At 37.7% G+C, this 20,388-nt stretch overlaps 2 protein-coding genes and 1 long non-coding RNA gene across 4 annotated transcripts; 1 reads left to right on the top strand and 2 right to left on the bottom strand.

The window, feature by feature from the left end:
* The first annotated feature begins 1,911 nt into the window (after positions 1 to 1,911).
* LOC119983917 lies at positions 1,912 to 17,220 on the top strand. Of its 2 annotated transcripts, none has more exons than XR_005464794.1 (3): positions 1,912 to 2,206; positions 3,804 to 4,014; positions 17,148 to 17,220. It is a non-coding gene; the product is annotated as an uncharacterized LOC119983917 (long non-coding RNA). The 2 variants fall into 2 exon arrangements; XR_005464793.1 differs by lacking the exon at positions 17,148 to 17,220 and adding an exon at positions 4,112 to 4,252.
* LOC119983915 (potassium transporter 5-like) lies at positions 2,577 to 7,226 on the bottom strand. Its single transcript, XM_038827652.1, has 8 exons — positions 6,960 to 7,226; positions 6,311 to 6,539; positions 5,371 to 5,619; positions 5,175 to 5,225; positions 4,369 to 4,629; positions 4,109 to 4,276; positions 3,765 to 4,019; positions 2,577 to 3,667 (listed from the first exon to the last, which is right to left on the bottom strand). Exons 1-8 carry the CDS (start codon positions 7,110 to 7,112, stop codon positions 2,724 to 2,726), a joined length of 2,310 nt encoding a protein of 769 aa, XP_038683580.1. The 5' UTR covers positions 7,113 to 7,226; the 3' UTR covers positions 2,577 to 2,723.
* On the bottom strand, positions 15,587 to 19,844 carry LOC119983916 (potassium transporter 5-like). Its single transcript, XM_038827653.1, has 8 exons — positions 19,635 to 19,844; positions 19,005 to 19,233; positions 18,222 to 18,470; positions 17,977 to 18,027; positions 17,406 to 17,666; positions 17,145 to 17,312; positions 16,811 to 17,065; positions 15,587 to 16,718 (listed from the first exon to the last, which is right to left on the bottom strand). Exons 1-8 carry the CDS (start codon positions 19,770 to 19,772, stop codon positions 15,775 to 15,777), a joined length of 2,295 nt encoding a protein of 764 aa, XP_038683581.1. The 5' UTR covers positions 19,773 to 19,844; the 3' UTR covers positions 15,587 to 15,774.
* Between the last annotated feature and the right edge of the window lie 544 nt (positions 19,845 to 20,388).

Raw genomic sequence — 20,388 nt, 5'->3', positions numbered from 1 at the left:
GTATTCAAATAATTTTAAAATTATATTGAATTGTATGGGAATTTAATGTTTCATAGGAGTGGTTTGATGTTGTTTTGGTTTCTCAAAGGTCATGTATTGCTAATTATGAGAGTCTTTTGATATTACTCAATTAATGAAATTCATTTGTAGTATTTAGTTTGAAAACATTTTGTGTGTTTTTGGCATTAATTACCATCATTTTGTGGGAATTTTTGTGTGTTTTTATCATTTAGTGTGTTTTTGATGTATTTTGTGTGTTTTTGTAGTATTTAGTTGATGTATTGTGCATGTTTAGAGTTTGGCCAGGTTTAGTTGTCTGTTTGGATTGCAACATACACAACATGAGAGGCTTTTCTCATGCTATATTGTTCTAATGTGTAAGTAAATTCAGCTCATTTGGTATTGGAACATGTAAGTAGTGACAGGAAAGCACGGTAGAATTCAATGAATTGTTGAAGGTCAAAGTGATTATAGGCATAAATCTACCAGTCATACATAACATTTCAAAAATATAAATTCAAAAATCTTATTCTAAAAATATTAAGAATTTTTTTCCAAAAATATCATTTCAAAAATACTACTTATGTTACATTGTACTTCTCGATATTAAATGTCACTTTGTAGAGATTGTTGTACTAACCATACAATATTGTCTCATAAACATGTCTTTGGTGAACTATAACACTTTGTAGATACTAGCGACGCTAATAAAAATTGATAAACTCTTAGCATACTTATTTCTTATGCATCAAATTTCTTACACCCTATTAGAAAAAAAAATTCTTAGCAAATTAAAAAACAAGTATTGTACGTATTTTATCTTCATCTCACAATCATCTCTAGTTTCTACAATTAAAGCTCTACTGCTCTTCATGTTAACAAAGAATCGAAAAACTTTCACACATCTCTATTTTCCAATCAAAATATGTACCGCGCGAAGCGCGGACATGCAACTAGTACAGACTACAATCGAAGAACGAAAATGATTGTAGAGAGGACTGGAGGAGTAGGATCTACGGTTCAAACATCTTTCATCACAGAGAGTGATCCAACATTAATCAGACAAACAGAGAGAAATCGCAGATGAGAAAGAGAGAGTGAGTGAGTGAAAGAGAGAGTCGCAAACCAGCAATTTTTGTGATGAAGCATTGATGCGATATATACAGAAGCCTCTGGGTTAGGGTTAGGGTTAGGGTTACGGTTAGGGTTTCTCGTCTGCGGTGATGTGTAATTTGGGGAAATTTATATGTCTAATTACTTAAATGCCCCTATTTTTGTTGTGGGCTTTTCCAAGGTTTTGAAAACCGGACCGGTCCGGCCGGTCGGACCGGTCCAACCGGTGACCGGCCACTTGTCCGGTCCGGTTGAGGTGCCAGAACCGGTGATTGGTGAACCGGGATATTTCCGGTTGAACCGGCCGGTTCTTCGGTTGAACCGGTCAGAACCGGGCCGGTTTTGACCGGTTCGGTCATTTATTAATGTTAATAAAATATTTTTGAAATTTTGTTATTTGTAGGGTTTGAACTCATGACCTTTTGTTCATTAAAAAATGCTTTAACCACTAGGCTATGAGATTTTCCTTGTTTAAAATGGTACTTTATTTAAATATATTGTATTTTTATGAAGTTTTCTTACATATTATATGCATATAATATAAATATATATATAAATAATTCATTACATTAAAACCGGTTCGAACCCGGTTTGAACCCCGGTTGAACCTTTGAACCGTGAACCGAAGACTTTTCCGGTTTGATGACCGGTCCGGTTTTAAGAACCTTGGGCTTTTCACGGCTTTCGTTGGGCCTACTCGGCTACTCCAATCTCCTTACTAATTTCCTAGAAAAGCCCATGCACAAATAAGCCTGAGAGGTAAAGTGAAGCTCCTTAAAAAAAGCCCAAGAGAAAGAAGAAACCCATGTAATAGGCCTAGTGAATAGAATACAGACTACGATCGAAGAACGAAGAACCAAGATGGTAGGTAGAGAGGAGGAGGACTGGAGGAGTAGGAGCTAGCTTTAATTGAAAGCATAAGACGAGAAAATGTTTTATTTCCATGGCTTCTTCTTTTACGCCTGTGATCGAATTTTGCAAGAAAATCTTGTTGTGTAGTGGGGGTGTGGATGATGATCGAGGTAGTCGTAGTCCAGATGGGATTCTTGGAGTCTATCAGTTCTCTTAGGCTCTGCTTGGTGCTCGGTGTCTTGTAAGTTACACAATCCCAATCATCCTGATTGAATCTGTATTTAGTGTTTTTTTTTTTTTTTGTAATATTCGTTTATTACTTGATTGGGGCTCTATATTGTTCGATATTTTGAGTGGTTTCAGCGTTAATTTTTTCCAGTCTTAAAAACCTGGTGGAATTTGCAATGCATACCAGGTGTTTGTTAAAATGCCTCCATGTCCTGCATCACTTATATTTCTTGGAATATATTGCTGTTGCGTATGTCATGCTATTCGGGAATTCATCTGGAAATTTTTATTCGGACAGGTTGAAGGATCTGGTCAATTTTTCTTTCAAAAATAAACTACCTTGATATCATGTCTGTCACTTCAAGAGCTGTAAAAATTTAAAACTTGCAGAAAACGAAATCTCAGGGTTTAGGTTTTAGAGACATTGATATACTACAACTCGAAGATAATTACATGGGGGGTTGCAAGAAAGCTTAATTACTACACTACTCTATATTGATTTGGCCTATTTTTTTCACCTTCTTCATATTCTAAAGCTCATATGTCATACCTACTTTGAGCATTCGCTTGTGAGGAATTTCAAATATCTTGTCAGTCTGCCTCAAATTCTTCTTCAAGAAATTATAAGCATAGTCTATCATAATCCTTTTCCCTATATTTGCTCCTTTAGCAGCAATCAGTTCATGCTCACCAATCAAGTGAACAATACCAGCCCTCAGTGCCTTATCCACTGTTTCAATCTCTCTCTCCATGGCTTCCTCTGAATGCATCTCATGATCAACTTGTTTCGCACTCTCATTTTCATCATTCCCGTGTTCACTTTCTGTACCATCCCCATTAGTGAGGGCCATTCTTGACAACCAACAGTCATCTCTGATGAACTGCTTCAATTTCTCAACCAACATTGCCTCAAAGGGCTCATGCTCGTTCCGCACATCCGTGTAACCATACCTTGCCACGCAACGAAACACATTGAACTCTCTCGGTTCCACTCTTCGAAAAAGAAATCGTTCTTCCACCGGAACCTTACTGATTGGTAGTGATTTAATGGAAACAAACACAAGTACTGAATGTAATGCAGGAACGTTGTCTATATAGTGCTTGAAGATAGGTGGAATCCCCTGAACCAACTCTGAATAGAACATTGCAAGCCCAGGGATTCGATAGAAATTTGTGTTAACTGCGATTTCCTTTAGCCTCTCTGGAGAAATCTTGTGGTCTAGCTCGTAGTAGTACTTTCTTCGGTACACACTGTTCCAAACATACATTACAGTCATCAAAACTAAGGCAAATGCTACTGGTAAATACCCTCCTTGGTCAAATTTGTAGAGAACAGAACTCAAGTAGAGAAGCTCAACACTCCCAATGATTAGTACATAAGCGATGATGAAGAGTATGCTTGACTTCCATATCATTATCATGATTAGTACTAAAAAGGCTGATGTCAGTGTCATCACAAACACCACTGCAATCCCTGTAAGCAAAAAATTCATTCAAATTGCATGAATTCCATACTAAGTATCATTAATCATTTGAATTGCATAATTAATTAGGATGAAATGAATTGTTACCATATGCATGTCCAATCTTTTCTGTCGTCTTGAATGCAGCGGTGACTCCAACGCAAGCGATCATAAGAAGGTAATTGACTTCAGGAATGTATACTTGTCCTTCATACTTTGTCGATGTGTGTACAATCTTGACGCGAGGGAAACACCCAAGTGAGAGGGATTGTTGGATTATAGAGAAAGTCCCTGAAATCATTGCCTGACTTGCTATGATCGATGCCATAACAGCAACTACAAACATCGGCCAGTACAGGTGATCTGCATCGGAATGAATAACGTCATTAGCCCCGTCTAACAATTTAGCCTATTCAGTTGAAATGGTAATCTAATAGAAACTCTATTTTCACCAGGTATTGAAGAGTAGAATGTATCTGAGACAAGGTGATTGTGCTTGCGAAGGAAGGAAGCTTGTCCAGTATAAGCAAATATAAGAGCTGGATAGGTCATGAAGCACATGCTTATTTGGATAGACCGAACAGTGAAGTGACCGACATCGGCGAACAGAGCTTCTGTCCCTGCATATTTGTAATGTGTAGCCCTTGTTAATCAAATTTGTGTTTTCTGGGTTCTCTGTAATAATGCTATATGAGGAAGTATGAATAGGAACCTGTAATGGCAAGGACAACACCACCAAGTGAAATCCAAGCATCCTTCTTGTTTCTCTGGAAATATTGTATGATGTAGGCTGGATTTACAGCTTTGATAACAGCAGGATCAAACTTGAAGAAATTGTAGATGCCAATCCCACCAATCATTATGAACCAAACACAAATAATTGGTGCAAAAGTGTATCCTACTTTGTCAGTCCCAAATCGTTGAGCCATGAATAGGCAAACTAAGATTGCTACTGAAATCCAAACAATTCTTCCTGTAACAAGTCATGAAATTCACACATTTCAGCTTATAATATTCGAATGACCTCAAACTACGATGACAGTCATTATTTGCTAGTATTTATTGCTGAGATAACTCAAATCCAACGGCTGAGATGAAAGATGATTGAGAAATGTACGCCTTGTTGAGACAAATTCAATAGTACCGTCAATGGCTAGAGGGAATGTCGTGGTTGCTGGATCTATGAAGGGAAGAGTTGGTTATGCCGCAACTTCAACCTCAATTTCCAGCAATTTTTGGCATTATTCAGGCTGAGACAAATCAGGAGCTTTGTTTCAATAGGTCAGCCACTTGAAACAATGGCCTGACGGCGACTTTTGGTGATGGCGATAGTTGGTTATGGAGGTAAGTTTTTCATTTTTTCATCTTTTTATCAGTTTTAATCTCAATCATTGATTAGATCCAACGGTTGAAATTAAAGGCCAGTAGATCCTTTTCACACATTTCCTAGAAAAAAGAGGAAGATTCTAATGCTAATGCAATGACAGGTGGTATTTGGGTGGTAGAAGTTTAGTATACCTTCTGTCATTGATGATGTAGCTTCCTTGATCCCTCCCACAGCAGACAAAACTGTAAAAATAATAAAAATTATAAAAGTGGTTGATTAATCAATAAAGTAAAATAGTGATGCCAGCCCAGCACACCATACTAGAAAGATACTCAAATCTCCAACGACCAAAACAATTAAATTAGAGTTGATTAATCAATAAATTACCAGAGATACAAGGAGTGAGGACCCCATCTCCAATGACCATGGATGTACCAAGCATGGTTGCAAAAAGCAGAAAATACTTGGCGAACTGGCTCTCCTCTAACGTGGATTTAACCTTGGACGCTATCTGGGCTCGTTTGCTGGGCAATTCAAGCCGGAAATTGGAGACGTTAGCGTCCTCTGCTTGTTGATTTGGAGTTAGACCCACCCTCGCATACCGGCACAGCAGCGAATATAGTGCAAATGTTCCTCCTGCATGTGTTTAGTTAGCAATTAATTAAGTAATTAATTATGGTATATTTAAAGTAACACCTTCACTAGCTGTCTATATGCATGATTGCACGAATCATCCTTTCTGTGTATTCTTTAATTACTGACGTTAATCTCCATGTGTACTTGAATAATTAATTCTGCATCTTTGGACCACCACCTTGGCTCTTTTTTATTATTATTACTTATACGCTCTAATTATCTTAGACGAAAAGGTTGAACATGAAACGCCTCCTTCCAAATAAGACTTTTTTTCGCCTCCAAGAATTTGAGAAGGATGAGAAAAACAAGATGATAATATTTTATTCTTCGTTCAACGCCAAAATACTCAAGATTTTTTTTTTCTTTTGAAAAGCCTTCAAGCGTTTGAGTTTGGACTCTTATATTGTAAATAACATCACTTGGTGAAACTTTAAGTCTTAAAATCCTGAGACTTATATATATATATATATATCCCAATGGCGGTTACCATTTTAAATTTTTTAAGAAAAAAAAGAAATTAGGAAAAAAGAGGACAACCTTTATATGTTATTTTGGCTACTTGTGACAATTAAACCTACCCAAGTTCCCATCCCCACCACAATCGGTCGGTATAAACTAAGAAAATATGCTATTTTTAATTAAATAATTAACAAAACTAAGAAATAAATAAAAGTATTTGGAAGATTCTTACCATCTCCATTGTCGTTGGCACGTAAAACGATGAAGACGTATTTGACCAAAGGGATCAAGGTGATGGTATACAAGATCAAAGAGAGAACACCTAATACGTCGTCGTTGTGTTTGATAACACCGTCGGAAAAAGTGCTCGAGTACACGTACAACGGCGACGTGCCAATGTCTCCGTACACAACTCCGATACTCTGGAACGCCAGTTGCAATACCACCGACCACTTCACAACCTTCACAAACCCAAAACAAACATTTCAACTTTGTTAAAATATATTTTTCTAAAAAAATTATTATATATTTTACATATCACGGATCTCAATATTTTTTATCTCCGATATCCTAAATGTTGGGATGTATATATACAATTTCATGTAAATCATATGGGATCAATGATTTTATATGAATCATATGCGTCCATCTCAATATTTCAGAAACAAAAGTGCAACGGTTATCAGTAATTGGAACAGAAAACATGAGGATCCTTAGCATTAAGAGTGAGTGTTGACAAACACGTTGGAGAGAGAGATTTCAAGAACATTTTCAAAAGAAATTTTGATACTAAAACCCTTCCCCTTCCCATCAACGACGGCGAACGCTCTTACTAGAAGGGGAAAAAAAATGGAGAAGAAATTAAACGAGTGGGTATAGACCTCGGAGCCATGGATTTCGTGGCCGGAGATCCTGCCGGACTCGACATCGAGAGAGTCGTACCGGCGAAGTTTATGACCTGAAAACTTCTCTCCGTTGAGTTTACCGGGGTGCATATAGTCTTCCTGAGTTTCTAGCTCAACTTCACTAGACATTTTCACACAAGAAGACCAACAACGTACGCTCACTACAAAATCGGAGCAAAGTTGGAACCCTTAAATTAAATCAACTGGGAGTTCGTGGAAATGAAAAGTTGGAGGTCATATTTATAGAGGAGCGAAGAGGAGGTGGGCCGTGTGGAAAGTGTGAATGACAAGTGTATGTATATGTGTATGTATTTGTTAGAAAATCCATCAGAAACATATCAAAGCAATATTCTCTCATCTAAACCGAAACTCCGAACGGATTTATTTTCCTGGGACATCTCCAAAGTATTTAGGCCTAGAAAACGCGTCAATTGTGAAAATTCAACACAAACATATCAAACTGATATTCTCTTATCTAAACCAAAAGTCCAAACGGATTTATTCTCCTAGGTTGTCCCCAAAGTATTTAGACATAGAAAACGCGTTAATTGTGAAAGGAGCTGGACATTTGCTTATACACCACTACAAGTATTGATACTCCCTTATACTTGTGCTATTGGTTGTTCGGATAGAGGTTATGTCCAAATGAACTGAGTCTTAATTTGTTATGATATCATTTTAGAAAATCACGGTCAAACACATCAAAATGATATTGTTTACTCTGGGTCATAGAACCCATATAGATTTGTTCTCCTTAACTGTATTCAAAGTATTTAGGCCCACAGTACGCGTCACATTGTGTGAGAGGAGTTTCCTACCCATTGGATAATCCACTTGTGCATTCATATTCTTAGATTCTTCCCACAATACATCTCTTTATTAATTTGTTTAATAATTTTTTATTCAAATTATTTGATTTTTCTTTTGGCTCGTGAAATAAGTTAAGATAGGGCGTCATTTTATAAATATTGAAAATGAAAGACTCTACACCATCAAAAGTCTACCTCCACGGGTTGTGGACTAAGACTTCCCCAGCTTACGTCTGCTATTATAGCACACGTATTATTAAACTATATATATAAAAAGCTACTACCATTACACTAATTATTCAGATTAATTGATAAGACAATGTATTCAATTTATTTTTCTTTTACCAACAACGATAGTATACAAATTTATCTTTTAAATATCGATATAGGTTTAAACTCGAACCGTCAGACCTATTACATATAAATTTTTCACCTGACGATAAGATAAATTGAACAAAAACTATACAGTCAATGTTTCTAAATACTTATACAAATACACAGCTGTTGTGCAATGTATGTGTCCCCTTTACTATATAAAGTCCAAGAAATTACACAGACACTAGGCTACACTTTTCCTCTAAAATTAATGTGTGATATGTATAGCACTTTCAATCGTCCTTAGATCTAGAGCCCCAAGTACTTGAGTGTCTTAATTCATATAACAAGACCATAGACTTTTCTTTATATATAGAAATGTGTGTGAATTCAACCCGTATACTTTTTGTCTTAAATAAAAATCAAATTTCATATCAAAAGAGGTATTATATATTTCGGATTTATATTCAATAAATATAAATATATATATATAATTGAATTTATAAAACCGATCAAAATATAAATATAATTTTTGTTTAAGCCTCTAATTTATCTACAGGCTACCGCAGGCAAGCACGGGCACGCTGCTCCCGTGCAGTGTGAACTTCTCGTGACATCACCAGTTGATGCTTTCCGCTGCATTTGGAGGGGCATCACGTGTGGTTGAGTCACTGTCACCTGTGACACGTGACGTGTCATATATGGAGTTTAAGTTGGAGGAGAAATTCAAGTTTTTGACCAAAAAATAAAGAAGTCAAGACTCTACACCAATCATTGGAGGGCACGTCATCTGCTCTGGTTGGAAATTGGAATTTGCTGCGATCGTAGACTAGACTCGATAGAGGGTTCATGAATCCCGCCATTTCAATGTGCGTAGCAACCTTTGTAGAATCTTGCTACAAGTCTGGTGGGCCCCCGAGGTACAGTTTGACTTTAATAAAAGCCCACTTTCTTGCATGGCCCACTTGGACAATTTCAAGCCCAAAACACACACATGCCTTACATAAACATTCGACACGTGAACATCGTGTTTTTTTTTTCCTTCTCTTCCTTTCATTTTCGAGAGCCATCTACAATTTGGCTCCTTTGTTTCTGATAAAATGGAAAAATATCATTCCAATTTGTCCTTTAAAATCGGTTTAAACTCTTATGATCATATCTATATATACAGAAGTTTCATTAATAATGATAGGATTAATTGAGTCAAATTCTACCACGTGATCGTAATTGTATTGCTCATAATTGAATCGATCCAAAAACCTTTATTTACCAAAAAAAAAAAAAGAACTAAGAACTTTTGAGTAAATATTCATTTTAGTCATCGAAACATATGCGTTTCAACTCGGTCACCACGTTCTCAAATTCCTCAACTCGGTCACTCACCGGTGAAATTTGAAAACGTGATGAACGAGTTGAAACAAGAAGTATCTTTCGTTGACCAAAATAAGTATCTACTCAAGAACTTTTCAAGTCATACGATTTGACTTGAGAGAGATTAATCGCTAGACTATCACTCAAGTGGTTTCAATTTGCCAACACATAAATATATAAGCTATTACATGCCTTAATACCTAATACTCTAATATTATGGAATAAAAAAAAATAAGTGTATTATTTAAAAATAAAGTCAAGATTAGAAAAATCCTAAGCAAGATTATTTGTCTGTTGTGCCGAATTCCACAAGAATCTTGGAAAAGCCAGTTATTGGTGTCCACATTCATCACAATCAAAATCCATCTGAGCTCTTTCATACATTTAAATATTAATAATATGTTCAAATCAGGTGGGGTTCTGTAAAAAAAAATTTACTATTAATTTCTTTTGAAAGTTGGAAAGGTGAATCTGTTTAAATGATGAACATGATTGCCAATTTGTCGTTTATTATAAGACTTTTCGATGGGTTAATTAACTGATGAAAGAGGTATATATATATATATCTTTTGATGTTTGATGCCTTGTAACGACCATCCAAGCCAACTTTTAGACAAAAGTGGTTATTGAACTCAAATTTGATGTCTTATATTTAATCATTTGGAAATATTGAACCATAATTTGAAACCGATTTCCAGTAAAGTCTGACCAATATATTGTAGCTCACACGCTCGATTTTGACTCAACTTACGTGTACTGAAGAAAGTACTACTATGAGCTAAACCACAAGATTTCTCCTAAGGAGCTAAAGGAAATCGCAGTTAACATGAATTTTTGTCGAATCCCTGGACTCGCAATGTTCTATTTAGAGAGTTGGTCAAGGGGATTCCACCTATCTTCAAGCAACATATAGACAACGTTCCTGCATTACATTCAGTACTTTTGTTTATTAAAAAACATATTAATAATACTTAGAAACAATAGCCTAAAAACACACAAAAATGGGTACTCTATGTCATGTGTTCATGATTCACAAATATAAACTGTAAAAACAAAAACACATTAATAATACTCCAAAGTAATAACACAAAAAACCTTTTTTGAGTTATTTAAGTTATGGGTTCACGATTCACGAATATAGATCGTAAACACAAAAACACAACAAGAGAGAGAAGGATGTGTACGACCTCTGCAAGCAAATCCTTCATTCTCTTGTTCAGAAGGTATGAACATACACGATATAGAGACATCAGACTTTATATCAGGGGTTTGTGATTCACGAATATCGACTATAAACACAACAAGAGATGGAGGTTGTGCACGACCTCTGCAAACACGTACTTCACTCTTTTGTTTGCAACCACTATCTAGGGTCTCTGGAGGTATGCACACACATGACATAAAAACATTAGAGATACTGATTATTTAGCAAAAGTAATAATAATAGGATGCATCTCAATGGACTTGTGGGTTAGGAGAACAGTTTAGTGGACTGGGCCAATGTCACTGGGGCCTCCACATCAGTCAATATTAGGGTTAATGAAAATTTTGTTGCGTCATTGGGAGCAGTGTTTTGAAAACCGGACCGGCCGGTCGGACCGGTCCAACCGGTGACCGGCCACTTGTCCGGTCCGGTTGAGGTGCCAGAACCGGTGATTGGTGAACCGGGATATTTTCGGTTGAACCGGCCGGTTCTTCGGTTGAACCGGTCAGAACCGGACCGGTTTTGACCGGTTCGATCATTTATTAATGTTAATAAAATATTTTTGAAATTTTGTTATTTGTAGGGTTTGAACTCATGATCTTTTGTTCATTAAAAAAGGTTTTAACCACTAGGCTATGGGATTTTCTTTATTTAAAATGGTACTTTATTTGAATATATTGTATTTTTATGAAGTTTTCTTACATATTATATGCATATAATATAAATATATATATAAATAATTCATTACATTAAAACCGGTTCGAACCCGGTTTGAACCCCGGTTGAACCTTTGAACCGTGAACCGAAGACTTTTCTGGTTTGATGACCGGTCCGGTTTTAAAAACCTTGATTGGGAGCACATGAGTGCGTCAGTCTTTGCTCTATTGTCAGGTGAGAAATTTCTATGTACTCGGATATGACGGTTTGAATTTATAGTATGATTATTAGTTATATATATATATATATGACCAAATGGGAACTGAATTTCGAATGATGTTGGATCGTTCAAATTGTCAAACTTGCACAGCAAAAAGGCCTTTAGGCGTGTCTGACTTAAGAGCCCGAATGTAGGCGTGTCCAGTTTGTCTTCTGAACTGGCCTCAATCTACTTTTGTATTTATGAGAATTAAGTCTTTAATCGACGTGTTTGTCTTGTGGATACTAAATCTAGTAAAATGAATTAGGAATGACAGCCGGATGAGGAACAGCACGATTTGTCTAAACCAGAAGTCGGCATAAATGCACAAAAATTCCGATACATTGCTCTCCAATTCGGCTGTCTTGTGTGTTCATTAAAAGGATGATTTACTGTAATTAAATAACCCTAGGCCGACTCAATAATTGTTGATGATTGATCAAATCTAGAATGACACTGCAACAATAATATTGTATGCATCATGCCATAACCGAGAATGACACATACAATGTTGCCATCTAGAATGACACTGCGGTCTACGCGTACATAAATTTCTCGTTTGACGACATGATAAATTAGGCCAAAATATATCACGTGGACGAAAGTGTATTGCAATTAATTTCCTTCTCCACACTCCTATGCCTAAACAAAATTGTGTAAACGGCATTGGAACAACAAACTAAAGTTACATTTTAACTAGATACTTGATGCCAAAATTCTAGTCCACGGTACAAGAATTCCCTGACCTCACTTTATAAGCCATGCACCATCAAGTGGAGAAAATTTGGTGCCTATTATGACAAAAGGAACTTCTCTTCACACTTCTTGGTCCAGCTGATCGTGATGATCCTATTTACGGCTTTGCTGCCACAAAATTCAACAATTGCTTGCTTAGGTCTTCTCATTTAATTTCTTCGAATTACCGAGATGGACAAAATGTCACCTCATATGGTTATATCTCGGAAAAGTTCACCTCATTTTTATCTTGCAGGTACCACGCATCAACCAAGGTTTACCTCGGTCCCGAGAAGACCATCTCGGGAGCCCATCTCGATTTATGATAGTGACATTCTCCAAAATAATATACGACTTTAACAAAAAGACTCCTACCCCAATTCAAAGAACAATGACGAACATCTCCTAAATCCGATAGAAGAAAGGACTCCGACTCTCTGAGGTATTAGAATTAGTATATTACTATATAAAGGCACTCCGATCAGGTAAATCGATCAGGTAAATTTCGTCTTTACTGAATAGGAGGAGTTGGTGATTATCTGTGATAATGATAAGGATCTCCTAACAAACCAAGGCCCAACCACCACCCACCTAATGGGCCGGCTGTAACCAAGGCCCCCAGGCAGACCCTAAGTCTCCTGAAAACCTTGGCTTACTAGGGAAGACCCATACCTTTCCTTTATAAATGACATTTCACTCCCACATCTGAGCGATGTGGGACGCGCACGTAACATATCTCCGCTCTTACAGGGCCAACGCCCACGTTGGCCCACGCTGTCCCTAAGACAGGTCGCCCCTTCCGTGAAAGCAGCCCCGCCCCGGCCCATACCGGGGACAGAGGAGCACAATGCAAGCCCACAGCCGCCCAGCTGGGTGGCTCCGATACCAAATGATAAGGATCTCCTAACAAACCAAGGCCCAACAGCCACCCACCTAATGGGCCGGCTGTAACCAAGGCCCCAGGCAGACCCTAAGTCTCCTGAAAACCTTGGCTTACTAGAGAAGACCCATACCTTCCCCTTATAAATGACACTTCACTCCCACATCTGAGCACGTAACAGATAATAGTCTTTGTGATGATGCTTCAACAAAAGGTGGAATTCAGTCTTCTTGGACAACTGTTCATGGATCCCTCTATTCCACAAAATGGATCAACATGGTACTTGGTTGCGTGCGGAATCTGCTTTTCGTACCGGATATGTGAGTCCGCCAAAACAGCCTTCGCTGCCAATTGCGGGTTCTCAGCCTATTGTGTCGTGATTGTCAATCTCTTTGGTTGGCTTAAGTCCTCTTCTTTGTAGTGCTTATCATGGGGCTTTGATATGTTTAGTTGTAAGGCTATTTCTGGTGGTGAACAAGGTGTGTTCACTAAACCATGTTGAATATTTGGGATTGTAATCCCTCTAATGAAGTTCAGGGTCTTTACCCTTTTAAAAAAAAACAAAAAACAAAAAAAAAATTAAGTGTATTATGTAAAACCGAAGTCAAGTTAGAAAAGCCCGTGCATAACTAAAAAAAGCCCAAGAGAAAGAGAAGCCCATGTAATAGGCCCATGCAGTGAATAAGACACAGACCACGATCGAAAATGAAGGTTGGTAGACGAGAAAATGAGTGTTTTTTTTCCATGGCTACTTCTTTTACGTCTGTGATCGGCAGGGGCGACCCTGGGCCTGGGCGAGCTGGGCCGCCGCCCAGGGCCCCCAATTTTTTAGGGCCCAAATTTTAAAATTTTTTAGTTATAGGATAGTTTATTTTAAAACCAATCCCAACATATTTTAAAGCCCACAAATATTATTTATAAAGCCCAAAAAGAGTTGAGAGTTAAAACAAACTAATAAAAGTGAGGGGCCCAATCCAATTAGAAAGTAAGAAAGACCACTTAAGATTTTAGACTCTTAGAAGTTAGATTAGCCCATAAAGAAATTAAGAAAACAAAATCAAAAGCCTCTTCAAAAATCAAAAGACTTATTAAAGTGTGTCCCTTTTTATGATATTGATAGAAGAGATTTAGCTTTAGAATCAAAAGTTTTGTGTAATATTTTACCTAAAGAAATAAAAAAGCCTATTGAAATACTAAATCATTTGCAAACAATGGATGGTGGTTTTCCAAAAGCATGGATTGCATATAGAATATTGTTGACTATTCCAGTAACGGTAGCCTTCGCAGAGAGAAGTTTTTCAAAGTTAAAGTTGATAAAATCATATATTCGGTCCACCATGTCGCAAGAAAGGTTAATAAGTTAGCTTTGTTGTATATTGAAAGTGATTTGACGAAAAAAGTTGATCATATTAAAGTAATTCATGATTTTGCATCTCAAAATGCTAGAAGAGTCATATTTAAGTAATTTTTTTTAGAATTAAACTTTTAATAACTATATAATAATAACGGGAAAAAAAAATTAAGGGCCCCTTTTTAAGAGTTTGCCCAGGGCTCCCGTCAACTCAGTTACGCCACTGGTGATCGGGTTTTGCAATTTTCTTGCATCGTGCAGTGCGGGTGCGGATGATGATCGAGGTAGTCCTTAGGATCTGCTCGGTGCTCGGTTTCTTGTAAGCTTCCCAATCCCAATCATCCTTCTGTATTTAGTTTTCTTTTTTTTTTTTTGTCATTTTATTCGTTTATTACTTGATTGAGGATTCCTATATTGTTCGATACTTTCTGTGCTTTCAGTTTTAATTTTCCTTGAGTCTTAAAAACCGGTGGAATTTGCAATGCATACAAGGTGTTTGCTAAAATGCCTCAATGTCCTGCATCACTTATATTTCTTGGAATATATTGCTGTTGCGTATGCGATGCTATTCGGGAATTCATCTGGAAATTTTGATTCAGCCGGGCCGATGTCATGAGTCCCACATCGGTTAAGCGTGGGGAGGGTGAGTGCTTTATAAGATTGGGCAAACCTATCACAAGTAAGCCGGTTTTCTAGTGCATAGTTAGGCCCATGACAAATGGTATCGGAGCCAAACCACACTTAACCGGCCCTTTGGGCCAGGCCCAGGGACCCTGTGGGCCTATGGAAAGGAAGGGCTACCTGTGGATCTGGTATGGGTGCGGCCCTAGCCCAGTGAAAGCCCCTCACAGAGTGCAGGCCGCCATGGGACGACCAACGTGGGCGTTGGTCTTGAAGGGGTGGGGTTTGTCATGAGTCCCACATCGGTTAAGCGTGGGGAGGGTGAGTGCTTTATAAGATTGGGCAAACCTATCACTAGTAAGCCGGTTTTCTAGTGCATAGTTAGGCCCATGACAGCCGAAGGATCTGGTTAAAAAAAAACTACCTTGATATAATGTCTGTCAATTCAAGAGCTGTAAAATTTTCAAGAAAAGGAAATTAAACAAATTGATTCAAATATTTATACATTATTTCAAAATCTTAGGGTTTAGGGTTTAGAGACATTGATATACTGATTTGGCTTATTTTTTTCACCTAGCTTCTTAATATTCTAAAGCTCATATGTCATACCTACTTTGAGCATCCGCTTGTGAGGAATTGCAAATATCTTGTCAGTCTGCCTCAAATTCTTCTTGAAGAAATTATAAGCGTAGTCTATCATAATCCTTTTCCCTATATTTGCTCCTTCAGCGGCAATCACTTCATGCTCACCAATCAAGTGAACAATACCAGCCCTCAATGCCTTATCCACTGCTTCAATCTCTCCCTCCATGGCTTCCTCTGAATGCATCTCATGGTCAACTTGTCTTGCACTCTCATTTTCATCATTTCCACGTTCATTTTCCATACCATCCCCATTAGTGAGGGCCATTCTTGAAAACGAACAGTCATCTCTGATGAACTCCTTCAGTTTCTCAACCAACATTGCCTCAAAGGGCTCATGATCGTTCCGCACATCCGTGTATCCATACCTTGCCACACAACGAAACACATTGAACTCTCTCGGCTCCACTCTTCGAAAAAGAAATCGCTCTTCCACTGGAACCTTACTGATTGGTAGTGATTTAATGGAGACAAACACAAGTACTGAATGTAATGCAGGAACATTGTCTATATACTGCTTGAAGATAGGTGGAATCCCCTGAACCAACTCTGAATAGAACATTGCTAGTCCAGGGATTCGATAAAAATTCGTGTTAACTGCGATTTCCTTTAGCTTCTCCGGAGAAATCTTGTGGTCTAGCTCGTAGTAGTACTTTCTTCGGTACACGCTGTTCCAAACATACATTACAGTCATCAAAACTAAGGCAAATGCTAGTGGTAAATACCCTCCTTGGTCAAACTTGTAGAGAACAGAACTCAAGTAGAGAAGCTCAACACTCCCAATGATTAGCACATAAGCGATGATGAAGAGCATGCTTGACTTCCATATCATTATCATGATTAGTACTAAAAAAGCCGATGTCAGTGTCATCACAAACACCACTGCAATCCCTGTAATTGAAAAATTAATTCGAATGTCATGAATTCCAAACTATGTATAACTAATGACTCGAATCATGTAATTAGTCAGGTTGAATTATTACCATATGCATTTCCAATCTTTCCTACCGTCCTGAATCCAATGGTGACTCCTACGCAAGCAATCATAAGAAGGTAATTGACTTCAGGAATGTATACTTGTCCTTCATACTTTGTCGATGTGTGTACAATCTTGACGCGAGGGAAACACCCAAGTGAGAGGGATTGTTGGACAATAGAGAAAGTCCCTGAAATCATTGCCTGACTCGCTATGATCGCTGCCATGACAGCAATTACAAACATCGGCCAGTACAGGGGATCTGCATCGCAACAAGTGACCTTATTAGCCTCATCTAACATGTTAGCCTGTTCACTGTAAATGGTAAATTCAATTCTCACGAGGTATTGAAGAGTAGAATGTATCTGAGACAAGGTGGTTGTGCTTGCGAAGGAAGGAAGCTTGTCCAGTATAAGCCAATATAAGAGCTGGATAGGTCATGAAGCACATGCTTATCTGGATAGACAGAACAGTGAAGTGACCGACATCGGCAAACAGAGCTTCTGTCCCTGCATATTTGTAATGTGTTGTACTTGTTAATTAACATTTTTGTTTTCTGGGTTCTCTGTAATTATGCTATATGAGGAAGTATGAATAGGAACCTGTAATGGCAAGGACAACACCACCAAGTGAAATCCATGCATCCTTCTTGTTTCTCTGGAAATATTGTATGATGTAAGCTGGATTTACAGCTTTGATAACAGCAGGGTCAAACTTGAAGAAATTGTAGATGCCAATCCCACCAATCATTGTGAACCAAACACAGATAATTGGTGCAAAAGTGTATCCCACTCTGTCAGTCCCAAATCTTTGAACCATGAATAGGCAAACTAAAATTGCAACTGAAACCCAAACAATTCTTCCTGTAACAAGTAAATTAAAATACATAAGTTTTTCCTTGCTCCAAGTCCAATCCATTTTAGCGCTTCTAGTACCTTTCAAGACTCATGGTTTGAAAAAGCATCTTATTGACTCAATGAAACTGTTGAGTTTGTAAATTGTCCATTCGATCTTTATTTTAGCAATGTGTGTTTTTTCTCAACTAATCTTTCCCTCGCTTGTGGACTAGACCCATTAAATGAAACTATACATGTATAAATCCACGTTCATTCTATTCTGATGTCACTATGCAATGACAGGTGGTATTTGGGTATTATTAGAAATCTAATATACCTTCTGTCATTGATGATGTAGCTTCCTTGATCCCTCCCACAGCTGACAAAACTGCAAAAAATAATTTAAAATTAAAGTCAATGTTCATTGGTAATATGTCAAAGTTGCGCAATTTTCATTTAAAATTTACAAGTTAATTTTTAGATAGCTGTTGTCATGGGTGCAACTGATACTAGAGTCAACGTTCATTGCCACACCATCACCATACTAGAATGATACTTAGAGTTGATTAATCAATAAATTACCAGAGATGCAAGGAGTGAGGACGCCATCTCCAATGACCATGGAAGTACCGAGCATGGTTGCCAACAGTAGAAAATACTTGGCGGATTGGCTCTCCTCTAACGTGGATTTAACCTTCGAAGCCATCCGGGCGCGTTTGCTGGGCAATTCAAGCCGGAAATTGGAGACGTTAGAATCCTCTACTTGTTGATTTGGAGTTAGACCCACCTTCGCATACCGGCACAGCAGCGAATACAGTGCAAATGTTCCTCCTGCAATTTGTTTAATTAGCAATTAACAATTAATTAATTAATTATGGTATACTTAAAGTAACCACAATCCCTAGCTGTCTATGTTTCAACAAATACGCCTATATGCATGAATTATTTTAGACGATAGGTGTTTGAGTTTGAGCTTTTATATTCGTACACAACATCATTTGGATTTCACCGAGCGATGTGAGGTTTTTAGTTTGAACACTTCTCTGCACTTGTGGGTTCGGCTATGTGGGTTCCAACAATTGAACTATACATGTGGAGGAGAAAGAGATGAGCAAATTTGCCCAATCCAATCCACTTTAGTTATTGTCTGTTTAGGACACAACACCTACACGATTTTGTCCTTTAAAAAACGCTCAAGTGTTTGAAGTTGAGTTTCATTTTCTAAACCACATCACATTCACTATAAAACCTACCCAAAGTTCCCTTCTCCTGTTCTCCACCACAATCGGCCGGAATTAACTAAGAAAATATGGTAGATTTTAATTAAAAATAATTATATAAACTACGAAGTAAATATTTACTCACCATCTCCATTGTCGTTGGCACGCAAAACGATGAGGACGTATTTGATCAAAGGAATCAAGGTGATGGTATACAAGATCATAGAGAGTACGCCTAATACGTCGTCGTTGTGTTTGATGACACCGTCGGAGAAAGTGCTCGCGTACACGTACAACGGCGACGTACCAATGTCTCCGTACACAACTCCGATGCTCTGAAACGCCAATTGTAATATCACCGACCACTTCACAACCTTCACAAACCCAAAACAAACATTTTCAACTTTGTTAAAGTATTCAAAAAGATATTATAGATTTCACAAGAGAGAAAATGATAAAAATCTGAGCAATAAGAGTTGGAATTCCAGTTATCTCTGTTGTTGAGTTAGACGCATGAGATCCATGAGAATTTATAAAGTCTGCGTATCTCACACATAAAATTCTATGCATACAACTCAGCAGTTAAGATAATTGCGATACCAACAACTGAGGTTCATATCATAGAGTGTTCGTAGACACGTTGAAGAGAGAGATTTTCAGGAACAATATTTCAATAGAAATTTTGATTCTCAAACTCTCTCCTTCCCATCTACCGCAAACGCAGTTAGTAGGAGAAAAAAAACCGTAGAAGAAAACAAGTGGGGTGGGTGTAGACCTGGGAGCCATGGATATGGTGGCCAGGGACCTTTCCGAACTCGTCATCGAGGGAGTCGTACCGGCGAAGTATATGACCTGAAAACTCACGGTTGACAGTGTCTTCCTGCGTTTCTTGCACAACTTCATCGCTAGACATCTTGAAAAAACAAGATCAACAACGTACACGAACTACAAATTTGGAGCTCTTCTTCCTCACAAACAACACATCAAAAAGCAAAAGCAAGCGTAAGGAGAAGTTGAACAAGTAAATTAATTAGGAGGTTGGTCATATCTATAAGCTAGTGTCCGAGGACTGAAGATGGCCCAAGTAGAAACTATAAGTGAAAAGTGTACGTATATGATGATATATGAAAGTGATTGAAATCAACTTTTTTAATCGAGAACGACATTATACTATATTGACATTGTCTTTGGTGTTTCGATATGAGTCTAAACTCGATCCGTTAGACTCACGTACATAGAAGTTTTTTATCTGACGATAGGGTAAGTTCAGTCAAAACCCAACGCGTGATCATAAGGATATTACTTCTAATGAGAATCGAACTCAGAACCTTTCGGAGTTTGTAATGGAAATAATTGTTACATCACGGAATACAAAGTTTTTTAACTTTGTTTTATATTTGGGTTTTGTGAAAAAAAAAACAAGTTTTTAAAGTAAACATGTTAGGGGTGGAATGATGAGATCTCACATCGGTTAAGAAATGAATGAGCGGCTAGTAGATAAAGAGTTTCCATGACCTAACACAATATGA

The sequence above is a fragment of the Tripterygium wilfordii genome, chromosome 18 (assembly GCF_013401445.1).
Source record: "Tripterygium wilfordii isolate XIE 37 chromosome 18, ASM1340144v1, whole genome shotgun sequence".
NCBI lineage: Eukaryota > Viridiplantae > Streptophyta > Magnoliopsida > Celastrales > Celastraceae > Tripterygium > Tripterygium wilfordii.
This window is presented reverse-complemented; position numbering and strand designations above follow the sequence as displayed.

Coding starts and splice junctions, on each gene's coding strand:
- LOC119983915 (XM_038827652.1), bottom strand. CDS start 7,112: ATGTCTAGTGAAGTTGAGCTAGAAACTCAGGAAGACTATATGCACCCC. Junction 5,226..5,370: donor CCTCACTCCTTGTATCTCTG/GTAATTTATTGA, acceptor TTATTTTTACAG/TTTTGTCTGCTGTGGGAGGG. Junction 4,277..4,368: donor TGTTGTCCTTGCCATTACAG/GTTCCTATTCAT, acceptor ACAAATATGCAG/GGACAGAAGCTCTGTTCGCC.
- LOC119983916 (XM_038827653.1), bottom strand. CDS start 19,772: ATGTCTAGCGATGAAGTTGTGCAAGAAACGCAGGAAGACACTGTCAAC. Junction 19,234..19,634: donor ACCATATCCATGGCTCCCAG/GTCTACACCCAC, acceptor GGGTTTGTGAAG/GTTGTGAAGTGGTCGGTGAT. Junction 18,471..19,004: donor TGCCAACGACAATGGAGATG/GTGAGTAAATAT, acceptor AACAAATTGCAG/GAGGAACATTTGCACTGTAT.